This window comes from Pelophylax lessonae (genome assembly GCF_965119305.1).
Source record: "Pelophylax lessonae genome assembly, chromosome: 4".
In the NCBI taxonomy this organism is placed as follows: Eukaryota; Metazoa; Chordata; class Amphibia; order Anura; family Ranidae; genus Pelophylax; species Pelophylax lessonae.
Window position 1 is genome coordinate 503,364,106 of NC_138771.1, and position 12,665 is coordinate 503,376,770.

Genomic DNA, 12,665 nt, shown 5'->3' on the forward strand with positions numbered 1-12,665 from the left:
AATGTGAGAAAACAAAGTGACTGGGTGACAAAGAAAAAGAACTAAAGGAGGAGAGAGGAGAGCGCTTATTTGAATTGATAGAGCGAGCTGGGAAGAATCTCCTAACTGCTTGCAGTATACCTGCACATTATGTTACAGCAGATCACAAACTGAGAGGGACATTAGAAACTGGACTTCTCCCTATCCTCCTTTATATTATCCCGCAATGTGATAACATTTCTGGACTCACTCCCTATCCCCCTTTACCCCCAAAATTCTTCTGAGTGATTCCCCTCCATCACCTAAAAAAAAAAAAAAAGTGAAAGAAAGAGAAAGAAAGCAAGAGAGAAAAAAAATGGGATTTTTGACTTACCGTAAAATCCATTTCTTTGATGTTCATTGACGGACACAGCTCCTGATTCTTCCTAACCATTGGGTTATGCTGCTCCCTACAGGATTAGGACACTAGGCAGGAAAAAGCTGGACTACGCCTATGGGCATTCCCAGGGGGTATACACCCACACTCGGCTATAGGCATTCAGTTTTGTTACAAGCCATGTCAGAAGAAAGCCAACTCCACAGTGGGGTGGGTGTTGTGTCAGTCAATAAACATCAGATTTTACGGTAAGTCAAAAAGCCGATTTTCTCTTTTGTTCATTGACAGACACAGCTCTTGATTCTTCTCAACCATTTGGACGTCCCAAAGCAGTGTTAGACATGAGAAGTGGGAAAACAGTAGAAAAAAAATTCCCAAGGCTAACCATAGCCAACCAGGTAACATGGAGCTCAACCAAAACAACTGGAGCTCACCTGAAAAAACCTACAGCCTCAAACAGGTCCTCTAAACAGCAGCCTGCAAAAACTTGTGGCCAAAAGAAGCATCCGCAAATGCCAACACATCCTGAATCACTGGTTTGACTGATCCATCTGGAAATGGTCACAGCAGAAATGGCCAACCCTTTGAGGTCTGACTTCCTAAAAGACTCTGTAGCTGCCAGGTACATCCCGATCGCCCAAACCATGTTAGGATGTTTAGGCCTGGGACATAGGGAAGGCAACACAATGTCTTCATTCAAATTGAAATAAGAGGCGACCTTTGGAAAGAGCAATGGACAGGCATGAAGAACCACCTTAGCTCTATAAACCAACAGGTAAGGTAAACGCCAAGACAACGCCGCCAGCTCTGACACCCTGCACGCAGAAGTAATCGCCACCAAAAAGGCCACCTTCTAGGACAGTGATGGCAAACCTTGGCACTCCACATGTTTTGGGAAATTTCCCATGATGCTCCTGCATTCTGCAGTGTATTGGAGAGATGGGAAAGGTAGTTCCAAAACATCTGGGGTGCCAATGTTCGCCATCACTGTTCTAGGACAATGTAAGCAGGGGAACGTCCCGATATTTTCAAAGGGAGATTACTAGATAACCTCTGTACCTTCCATAGAATGTGTACAGCAGAGAGAGCAGGAACGATCGTTCTGCCAACCTTAGGATGCCGGCTACTTCCTGATCCGCCAGGACACTTTTTGTACCCCCATGGTGATTGACATAAGCCACTGCCGTGGCATTGTCCAATTTAATTCGTACCGGACACCCCTGAAGACGAATTGTCCAGTGATCCAGACAGTCTGATCGCTCAGAATTTCCAGTACATTGATCGGCAGTCTGGACTCTTCCCGAGTCTAAACCCCCTGAGCACAAGCTATGCCAAGGATAGCCAAGATCTCGTGTGGAACTGTGCAAATGGAGCCGCCTCGAAGGTAGACACCATCAGGCCCAGCACCCGCATGCAAGCCCGGAGGGATGACCATCTGCTGGACAACAGAAGCTGAATTGCCTCCTGCAATTTCTGGAGTTTTTCCAGAGAAAGCAACACTCTGGCTGAGGCCAAATCCCAGAGTAATCTCCAAGGTGTCCATCAGAGCAGTCAGAGACTCTGCTTTCAGAAGATCATCCAGGTACCCCAGTACTGCGATCCCCCGCTGACACAAATATGCTAGCAGCGGGGGCCAACACTTTGTGAAGCCCCGAGGAGCAGAAGCGAGACCAAAAGGTAAACGCCACAAACTGATAATGCTCACCCACAGCAAAGCAGAGAAAGCACTAGTGACCGGCACATATTGGAATGTGAAGGTAGGCATCCTTGATGTCAAAAGAAGAAAGAAAATCCCCCAGATGTAGGGACTCCATTCTGTATCCGCATAAAGCAGTTTAGCGCCTTGAGGTCCAGAATTGGACGTACCTTGCCTTCCTTCCAGGGAACTGTAAACACATTTGAGTAAACCCACTGAAAACATTCCGAAGCCGGAACTGGGACAATCACCCCATCAAGTAACAAGTCTTGCACTGCCCCAAAGTGACCCCATAAGGGATCTGGGGACAAGTGCAGGTTGGAAGGGAAGAACTTTTCCGGAGGAAAAGACCGAAACTTGATCTTGTAGCCAGACCGAATGACTTTGTTGACCCACTTGACCTGTACCAGAGAGGTCCACTGATCCGGAAATCAGCAAAGACATCCCCCGCCCCAGATATGGGTGAGGGCACCCCTTCATGCAGTGGAAGCCTTGTTCGCAGTTCTGGAAGAGCCCCTCGTGGCTTGCCAGACCAGGTCCTCTTGGAACTTCCAGGGGAGGCCCTGAAGAACTTTTATCCCTTGAGGGACGAAAAAAGCCTCTTATGAGCTGAGAAGAATGGCCCATGTCTACGACGAGGCTCCTTGCCCTCGGTAGCTTGCGGAAGAAGAGCACTCTTCTCCCCTGTGAGACCCTTAAAGATGTCATCCAAGGAAGCTTCAAACAGGCAATCCCCCACAAAGGGGAGAACAGATAAGGCCGCCTCAGAAGTCTGGTCCACAGGTCAGCATTGTCAGCCAGATAAGATGCCAAAGGACCACTGCTAATACAGACATCCTAAAATCAAAAGGAGCCGCATCCAAAGAGGTATCACAGATAAACCGTAGCCCCTGGATCAACTGATCCGCCAGCTCCGCAAAGGCAGGGGGAAGCCGTTTCCCCTCCAGGTCCCGGTGTAAAAGTTTAGCCCACTTGTCAGAGTTTACACCACCAGGGCAATAGTAAATAACTGCCTAAGCTGAACCAGCCATAGTGAAACATATGGCGGGCCAGAGCCTCTGCTCTATCAACCAGATCTTTAAAGGGCAAGGACTCCTCAATCGGAATAAAGGTAGCTTTATTTAACCTGCAAACCGGCAAGTGCACTAAAGGTGGGACTGTCCACTTTTTAAGCAGGGAATCCTTATAAGGATACCGCATAGCAAAAAAGCTTAGGGACCACAAGGGTGCGTTTTGGACAACCCCACTGTTATGTGACAATGTTGTCAACGTAAGCAGGAAAGAGGAACACCCCTGACACAGTGGAGGACCTGTGGTGCCAAAAGGAACCGGCGCCTCCAACGCAGCACCTCCGCCATGTTTAAAATTTCCCTTTCTGACACAATCAGTGCATCCATCAGCGCCTTTTCATGCACAGCTAGAGGAGCAGAGGAAACATCCTCACTGTCTGAGCACTAAGGGTGCTTGGGCACAGACCCAGTAGGGCGACTCACGTCTGCAAAAGCCGAAACAGATTCAAGATCTGATGGACAGATGAGGCAGGGGAGGGCGGTGGACGTTATATACTAAGGTCATCCGGAAAAACATATCAGGGGAGGGCCGCTGACTGCGATCCCTCAAGGGGGACGCCAACGCAGGAACCACAAATGGACCACCAACTGGACCCCACAAAAAAACAAGGGGGGGGGGAACCCTCTGAACCCATCCATAGATGCTCGCACAATAAGAAATAGCCACCTTACAGGCAGGGTATTCCGATGGTCCCGCAGCACTAAAAGGGGTAGGTGGCATAGTAACAATCAGAGATTAAACCGCCCCACAGCACCACCCCTTCCAAAGGAGGTGCCAAGCTGGTTGCATGGCCTAGTAGGCCGTGGCCTCAATTTGTTTGGAGGCCAAGCCGCAAATGCACTCATCCCAGACAGGCTCACTGCCCCCCCCCCCCAAACCTAGGCCTACATTTTTGAGGATGCCCAGCTGCCTGGGCACGAGCCTCAGCGGAGTCAACCACACAGGGGCAGCGGAGGGGAGGGTGGAAGCCAAAAGGGAGGGTAGTGGCTTCAGCCACCCTCACTGGGGCCGCCCCACGTAGCCACAAAGCCATGGCCTAAATTTTGGGTTGGATCCGGCCGCATGAAGTGTGGACCCGTGGATGCCAAACCATCTGCTCCCCCAGCCCAAAAACTGCAGCAGGGAGCCCAGAGGACATCCCTGCCCTAGTCACCAACCCCTAGGGTAGCAGGGGAACCATGCCCAACCCCCTGTTGTGCACCAGGAAACACATAGTCAGCAGCAACTCCAACAAGCCCCCTTAAGAGCATGTGGGTAAAAGCTAGCTCATAACCTCACCCAGGGAGTGGGAGGCCTGAAGACCCACAAAGACCACCACATTATTAGAGGGCTGGGGGGGGGACTTGGGGGTCCCACCGTCCACCAGAAAAACCCTCCAGGTGTAGAGGGGGGACCCACTACCTACCATACCAGGAACAGGGTGGGCACCGCTCCTGACAGATCACAGCTCCATTGGGATGTGGGTGGCTGTCAGACAGGAGGAAAGCTGCGACTTTATATAGAAAAAAAAAAAAAAAAAAGACAGGAAGGGAGAGCTGTAGATAGACAGAAAGGAGAGAATCTGAAAGAGACAGAAAGCCATATAGACATACTGTAGATTGAGTTATTTTATATAACACGCTATATCACACGCTTGCATATCATTAATATGTAGGATACGTCACGGCACAACATTATACAGGCTGTGTGTTATTTTCAGCAAACAAAGAGGAGGAAGTGGCAGTTAAATTGGCATCCACCATGCAATTTGCACACATCAGTAGCAGCTATTTCTGAACACAGGCAGGATCAGCGAGTTCCATTCCCTAGCACAGTGACATTACTATTTCTGAACTCGAAGAGAATCCATGAGCTCTGCTCCATAGTACGATGACATCAAGAGTGAAGGACAGATGTAACAAGACTATTCCTTTCTGTAGCTTTTCTTCCACACAACACATACTCTGGAAAGGTAGCAGTGGCACTTAATAAATTTCAATAACTGACCAACCACAGACAGCTGGGAAACTGCAACCCTGCATTTCAGCACTTGCAACATGTTAGCAGTCTACCAAGAGAGCTTTGACAGACTATGCTGGGACATGTAAAATAAAGGTGGGAGATGTAATAGGGGAGAAAGACCTTGTGAAATTAAGGAAGCTGGCAGCATAGAGTAACATTCAATGCTTGTAAAGCGTTATTGTTCCAGACAGTACAACTTAAAAACCTCTACGATTAAGCCCAGTTTTAGGTCAACCACATCAGCGGAAGAAGTCCAGGCAGGGCTTAATGTGTTTGAAACAAAAAAGGTTAAAAAAATGGATTTTACAGTGTGCAGCCATTTTCTTTATAAGGACTTTGCAATAATGATGTGATAGAAGTTATAACCCTCCACCATTGTATTGCTCTGTGTCCCCACACTGGAGAGATTTACCATTAATTCCACTCATGACAAGAAGATGATGCGTGCTATAAATTTACATTAGGTCCAGTATAAAGGTTTTCATGTTTTTTTTATATATTATATATATATATACACACATATACATACACACACACACACACACACACACACACACAGTGGGTACGGAAAGTATTCAGACCCCCTTAAATTTTTCACTCTTTGTTATATTGCAGCCATTTGCTAAAATCATTTAAGTTCATTCTTCTTCCTCATGAATGTACACATAGCACCCCATACTGACAGAAAAACACAGAATTGTTGTTGACATTGTTGCAGATTTATTAAAAAAGAAAAACTGAAATATCACATGGTCCTAAGTATTCAGACCCTTTGCTCAGTATTTAGTAGAAGCCCCCTTTTGATCTAATACAGCCAGGAGTCTTTTTGGGAAAGATGCAACAAGTCTTTCACACCTGGATTTGGGAATCCTCTGCCATTCCTCCTTGCAGATCCTCTCCAGTTCTGTCAGGTTGGATGGTAAACGTTGGTGGACAGCCATTTTTAGGTCTCTCCAGAGATGCTCAATTGGGTTTAAGTCAGGGCTCTGGCTGGGCCATTCAAGAACAGTCACGGAGTTGTTGTGAAGCCACTCCTTCGTTATTTTAGCTGTGTGCTTAGGGTCATTGTCTTGTTGGAAGGTAAACCTTCGGCCCAGTCTGAGGTCCAGAGCACTCTGGAGAAGGTTTTTGTCCAGGATATCCCTGTACTTGGCCGCATTCATCTTTCCCTCGATTGCAACCAGTCGTCCTGTCCCTGCAGCTGAAAAACACCCCCACAGCATGATGCTGCCACCACCATGCTTCACTGTTGGGACTGTATTGGACAGGTGATGAGCAGTGCCTGGTTTTCTCCACACATCCCGCTTAGAATTAAGGCCAAAAAGTTCTATTTTGGTCTCATCAGACCAGAGAATCTTATTTCTCACCATCTTGGAGTCCTTCAGGTGTTTTTTAGCAAACTCCATGCGGGCTTTCATGTGTCTTACACTGAGGAGAGGCTTCCGTCGGGCCACTCTGCCATAAAGCCCCGACTGGTGGAGGGCTGCAGTGATGGTTGACTTTCTACAACTTTCTCCCATCTCCTGACGGCATCTCTGGAGCTCAGCCACAGTGATCTTTGGGTTCTTCTTTACCTCTCTCACCAAGGCTCTTCTCCCCCGATAGCTCAGTTTGGCCGGACGGACAGCTCTAGGAAGGGTTCTGGTCGTCCCACACGTCTTCCATTTGAGGATTATGGAGGCCACTGTGCTCTTAGAAACCTTAAGTGCAGCAGAAATCTATTTGTAACCTTGGCCAGATCTGTGCCTTGCCACAATTCTGTCTCTGAGTTCTTCAGGCAGTTCCTTTGACCTCATGATTCTCATTTGCTCTGACATGCATTGTGATCTGGAAGGTCTTATATAGACAGGTGTGTGGCTTTCCTAATCAAGTCCAATCAGTATAATCAAACACAGCTGGACTCAAATGAAGGTGTAGAACCATCTCAAGGATGATCAGAAGAAATGGAAAGCACCTGAGTTAAATATATGAGTGTCACAGCAAAGGGTCTGAATACTTAGGACCATGTGATATTTCAGTTTTTCTTTTTTAATAAATCTGCAACAATGTCAACAATTCTGTGTCTTTCTGTCAGTATGGGGTGCTATGTGTACATTCATGAGGAAGAAGAATGAACCTTAATGATTTTAGCAAATGGCTGCAATATAACAAAGAGTGAAAAATTTAAGGGGGTCTGAATACTTTCCGTACCCTATATATATATATATATATATATATATATATATATATATATATATATATATATTTATTTTTTTTTTCTTAATATACACACACACACACACACACATACATATACACTATCTGACAAAAGGGAGTACACCCCTCACATTTTTGTAAATGTTTTGATATATTTTCATGTGACAACACTGAAGAAATGACACTTTGCTACAATGTAAAGTAGTGAGAGTGTACAGCTTGTATAACAGTGTCAATTTGCTGTCCCCTCAAAATAACAGCCATTAATGTCTAAACCGCTGGCAACTAAAATGAGTACACTCCCTAAGTGAAAATGTCCAAATTGGGCGCAATTAGCCATTTTCCCTCCCCAGTGTAATGTGACTCCTTAGTGTTACAAGGTCTCAGGTGTGAATGGGGAGCAGGTGTGTTAAATTTGGCATGATCGCTCTCACTCTCTCATACTGGTCACTGGAAGTTCAACATGGCACCTCATGGAAAAGAACTCTGGGGATCTGAAAAAAAAAAAAAAAGAATTATTGCTCTACATAAAGATGGCCTAGGCTATAAGATTGCCAAGACCCTGAAAATGAGCTGTAGCATGGTGGCCAAGACCATACTGCGGTTTAACAGGACAGGTTCCACTCAGAGCTGGCCTCGCCATGGTCGACCAAAGAAGTGGAGTGCACGTGCTCAGCGTCATATCCAATGCTGCCAGCATTTCTGCAGAGGTTGAAGGGGTGGGGGTCATCCTGTCAGTGCTCAGACCATACGCCACACACTGAATAAAATTGGTCTGCATGGCTGTCGTCCCAGGAGGAAGCCTCTTCTAAAGATGATGCGCAAGAAAGCCCGCAAACAGTTTGCTGAAGACAAGCAGACTAAGGACATGGATTACTGGAACCACGTCCTGTGGTCTGATGAGAGCAGGGTTAACCTATGTTGGTTCAGATGGTGTCAAGCATGTGTGGTGGCAACCAGGTGAGGAGTAAAAAAGACAAGTGTGTCTTGCTACAGTCAAGCATGTTGGTGGGAGTGTCATGGTCTACGGCTGCATGAGTGCTGCTGGCACTGGGGAGCTACAGTTCATTGAGGGAACCATGAATGCCAACATGTACTGTGACATACTGAAGCAGAGCATGATCCCCTCCCTCCGGAGACTGGGCCGCAGGGCAGTATTCCAATATAACGACCCCAAACACCTCCAAAATGACCACTGCCTTGCTAAAGTAGCTGAAGGTAAAAGTTATGGACTGGCCGAGCATGTCTCCAGACCTAAACCCTATTGAGCATCTGTGGGGCATCCTCAAAACGGAAGGTGGAGGAGTGCAAGGTCTCCAACATTCACCAGCTCCGTGATGTCGTCATAGAGGAGTGGAAGAGGACTCCAGTGGCAAACTGTGAAGCACTGGTGAACGTCATGCCCAAGAGGGTTAAGGCAGTGCTGTAAAAAATGGTGGCTCTTTGACACTTTGGGCCTGATTTAGACATTTTTACTTAGGGGTGTACTCACTTTTGTTGCCAGCAGTTTAGACAATAATGGCTGTGTGTTAAGTTATTTTGAGGGGACAGCAAATTTACACTGCTGTACACTCACTACTTTACATTGTAGCAAAGTAGTCGCATGAAAAGATATAATAAAATATTTACAAAAACGTGAAGGGTGTACTCACTTTTGTGAGATACTGTGTGTATATCTATCTATATCAGACGGTGCAGCAAATGCATTTCGGGAGCTCATAAACCCCTCCCTTCATCAGGGCTTGTGTGCTGGCAGTAAGAGAAGAAGTGCTGGAAAGTAAATAAAAAAAAAAGCCTAGGATTGCTATAAAAATACATCAGTTTGGCTGCTTAACTAATGTCCACATTGACTTTAATGCTAATCCTAGTTTTTTCTTTTTAGTTTATTATGCTTTTTGTTTTTTGTTTTTAAGACTAATACATTCATACTGGACTTATTGCAAAAGCATGGCACCCTCCTCCTTTGTATCTTTACTGGACTGCTCCAGGGACCAATAGGGAGACCTCGTGTGTTAAGAGTGCTCTCTTAGAACTAGAGCCAACACATTTGATTATTCTTACCTCTGGGACCAAGAGACCAAATCCTCCTTTGACTTTCATGAAGAAAAGCTTCCCAATGGAGACATAGAATACAATCAAAACCTAACACGGTTTCTATCCCTTTCCCACTTTGTCACAATAAAGAAAAGATTGAAGCTGGTCTTCATTTTATAGTCAGCTACTATGAGTGCCCCCTAAAAGAGCCCAGGACAACTAGCTACACCCTTTCCAGTGCATCATTGGTGGAGAAAAGGGAGAGTCCAGCTGGCTGCATAAGTTAAAAAAAAAAACCTGTTCTTTCACTTGTATGCAACAAGTCAACACAGGAGGGAAAATAAATCACTGGCCAGGCATGCACAATGGCTATCACCTCCTGAAGACCACAAGCAACTCTATACAGCACTGCCATGGCGGCATTAGGTATTGAGTTAAAGCACCCCTGACATTATATTCAAACACCATGCAACAAGCCATCATCACATCGTCAAGTCACCTCTTGATCCCCATACTGTAATCTCTTATCTTGAAACAATGCCAGTTCCACCTCCAGCTTCTCCATCTGCTGCCTCAACTCTGTTATTGTCTTATGGAGCGACTGAACAACAGAGGAAAGAGAGAGGGGGGTGAGAGAGCAAACAACTGGGGAGTCAGCACAAGAGAGAAAACCATGCCTGATCGATTCAAATATCTTCTAGAAGAGTTAGAGAGACCCTGTCACCAGGCAATTTACTTCAACAACAATCTTCCCATAAGTTATGTACTCTTAATATGTTTTGAGCATGCTATTTACCAGCCACCATCCAAAACGGTGATGTCAGTAGCCCCAGCAGACTTAAAGCTGTCAAACAGAGACTCCATAGTATTCCTCTTCACTTCTTCAGCAGCTCCATTATATACATATACACATCCATTTATATTTTTGAATATTTATTAAATGTATTTAATTTATCGATATTGATTTGTATGTCATGGTCCAGCCCATGCAGTCAGTCTTTATATACCTCCGTGTCCTTGTATTTGTCCTCAAAGTCCGTGTGATCCTTCTCCACTGCAGTTAACTTCAGTTTCAGAGTAGAAATCTCTGCCATCAGATCAAGTTTCTGCGTTTCTAGTGTAGTTCTGCTCAGGAGTTCCTAAACAATAATCAGAGAGTTATGTTTTGCAGTAGATCATAAAGAGACCAGGGTCTTACTGGGAAACTAGTGTCTGACCCCCCCCCAAAATATTATGCATCTGTAGCTGCACCTGCACTAGAAAACAAATACTGATCACAATGTATAATGGGAGGGGAGTTTTCCTGGTTCAGCCCCTAACTGGCACCTTGTGGTCTTGATTTTTAAAAATGCTGCAACTTCCCTGGCAGTATAACTGTGGGGTAAGTGTGTCCAGCCATTCTAGTTATTAACACGGAAGTGTTTCAGGTGTGAATGGGACTAAAACATAGAAGTAGATTTCAGAACTTTTTAGGATAAAAGTTCATTGAAAGTTTTCTAGGTCACCTAGAACCCTCAAGCTTCACACTACATCGTTATTATTCAGCATGGCTTCAGGGAGCCTCTGCTGACTGCAGAGAAAAGGATGGGCTCCTAATTTGGAAGAGAGATCGTCTATCCTGGGCTGTTCAGGAATGTCCATTGTACTGCCTGTCACTGTCAGTCTGATCATAATCTCTGTATTTAACGGCTGTGTACTCAGAGTAAGGAGTCCAATTGTGCTGCTAATGTACCATTTGTCTGAATTCATTTTGTATACGGTTTACATATTTTACCATTTCGTTTTTAAAGACTCAACCCTGGTACAAAGAAATGTTTCCAGCAAATAAAAAGGTTGAAGAAGGACCTTCCAGAGATTGCACATACAAGCTTGTGCTAGTTTTACTAGTTTTGTAGGTTTATGTTCATGCCAAGTTCTTTTTAACATTCAAAGCACACAGGAAAGCTTGATTTGGTTAAGGTTAAGTTGTAACAAAGTGAAAACTTATTGGCTTTCTTCTGCAAGGTATGCCATAAAAGAAAACCGCTGTAAATCGTGATAATACCCCTATAAGTAAACCATTAAAGATGACCTCTAAACAGAAAACAAATATGAAGAAGTTTGCTTTAAATAAAGTTCAGGTGAATATGCATAAAGTCCAAATGAAAAAAAAAAAAAAAAAAAAAAAAAAACACAAAATGTCCAAAAGGTGAAAAAAAATGTGAAAAGATTTGAAAAATATACTCTACAAAGGTTGCTCAAAGTGTTTGAGAAATCCATGCGTGCAAAAAGGAAGTCCATTACTACTTCAAGAATTCCAACTGTGACACTGCCACCTTGTTGGTAAAGATGTATGCTTACCAACTCTATATGATCTTCTGGTTAGAGAAAGGTCAAATGGGGCATGCAGACATAACCCAGGCCAAGGTCTTACCAAGGAGTGTATAGAAGACTGCCTCCAAGCTAGGGGCTACACAACAACTGTGATCCAAAGATCTCTCTTAGTTGTCACTCCCTTTAGTAAGCTCACAAGACAGAAAGAGGAATGCTCCTCAGTGTAAAAATCTTTAATGAAACGTGATCCTAAAAACAGACTTGCACTTACATCTTAGTAGAAGAAAGAATGCTTAAAACATCATTGCCAGCTGGCATAAAGCAACCCGCACTTCTGGGAAAGCAATGACGTCAGTACGTCGCTCCGCCATACGCGTTTCATCACAGGCCTTGGGAAGACCCTGGCTTGAGTTGTATGCCGCATGCCCCATTTGACCTTTCTTTAACCAGAAGGTCCTATAGAGCCGGTAAGCATACGTCTTTACAATTAAGGTGGCGGTGTCACAGTTGGAATTCTTTAAGTGGTGATGGACTTCTTATTTTCACTTATTTGGATTTCGTAAACACGCCAAGCAACATTTGAAGAATATATTTTTCAACTTTTTTCATGTTTTTTCACCTTTTGGACATTTTGGGTTTTATTTTTTCATTTGGACTTTATGCGTATTCACTTTATTTAAAGTGATTGTAAAGTCTTGTTTAAAAAAATAAATAACAAACAGGTTATACTTCCCTCCTCTGTGCAGTTGGTTTTGCACAGAGCAGCCTGGATCCTCCTCTTCTCGGGTCCCTCGTTCCTGCTCCTGGCTCCTTCCTCCTATCGAGTGCCTCCACAGCAAGCAGCTTGCTATGGGGGCACCCGAGCCGAGCTGCAGCTTTATGTGTCCATTCAGACACACAGCTGCTGTTCAGCCCCGCCCCCCCTCTCCTGATTGGCTCACTGACTTTGATTAACAGCCGTGGGAGGCAATGGCACCATGGGTGTATCTCAACCAATCA

General features: G+C 45.0%; 1 protein-coding gene across 8 annotated transcripts in view; it reads right to left on the reverse strand.

Annotated features, from left to right (window-relative positions):
* PPFIBP1 (PPFIA binding protein 1) overlaps positions 1-12,665 on the reverse strand; it is a 138,095-nt gene that overhangs the window by 76,696 nt on the left and 48,734 nt on the right. For 5 of the 8 annotated variants that reach the window (XM_082255337.1, XM_082255335.1, XM_082255334.1 and 2 more), the window contains exons 5-6: positions 10,361-10,492; positions 9,853-9,954 (exon numbers count right to left, since the gene is read on the reverse strand). In XM_082255337.1, coding sequence (XP_082111463.1) covers positions 9,853-9,954; positions 10,361-10,492 — 234 coding nt within the window. The remainder of the gene's footprint in view (positions 1-9,852; positions 9,955-10,360; positions 10,493-12,665) is intronic. The other 3 variants (XM_082255339.1, XM_082255340.1, XM_082255338.1) reach the window with 1 other exon arrangement.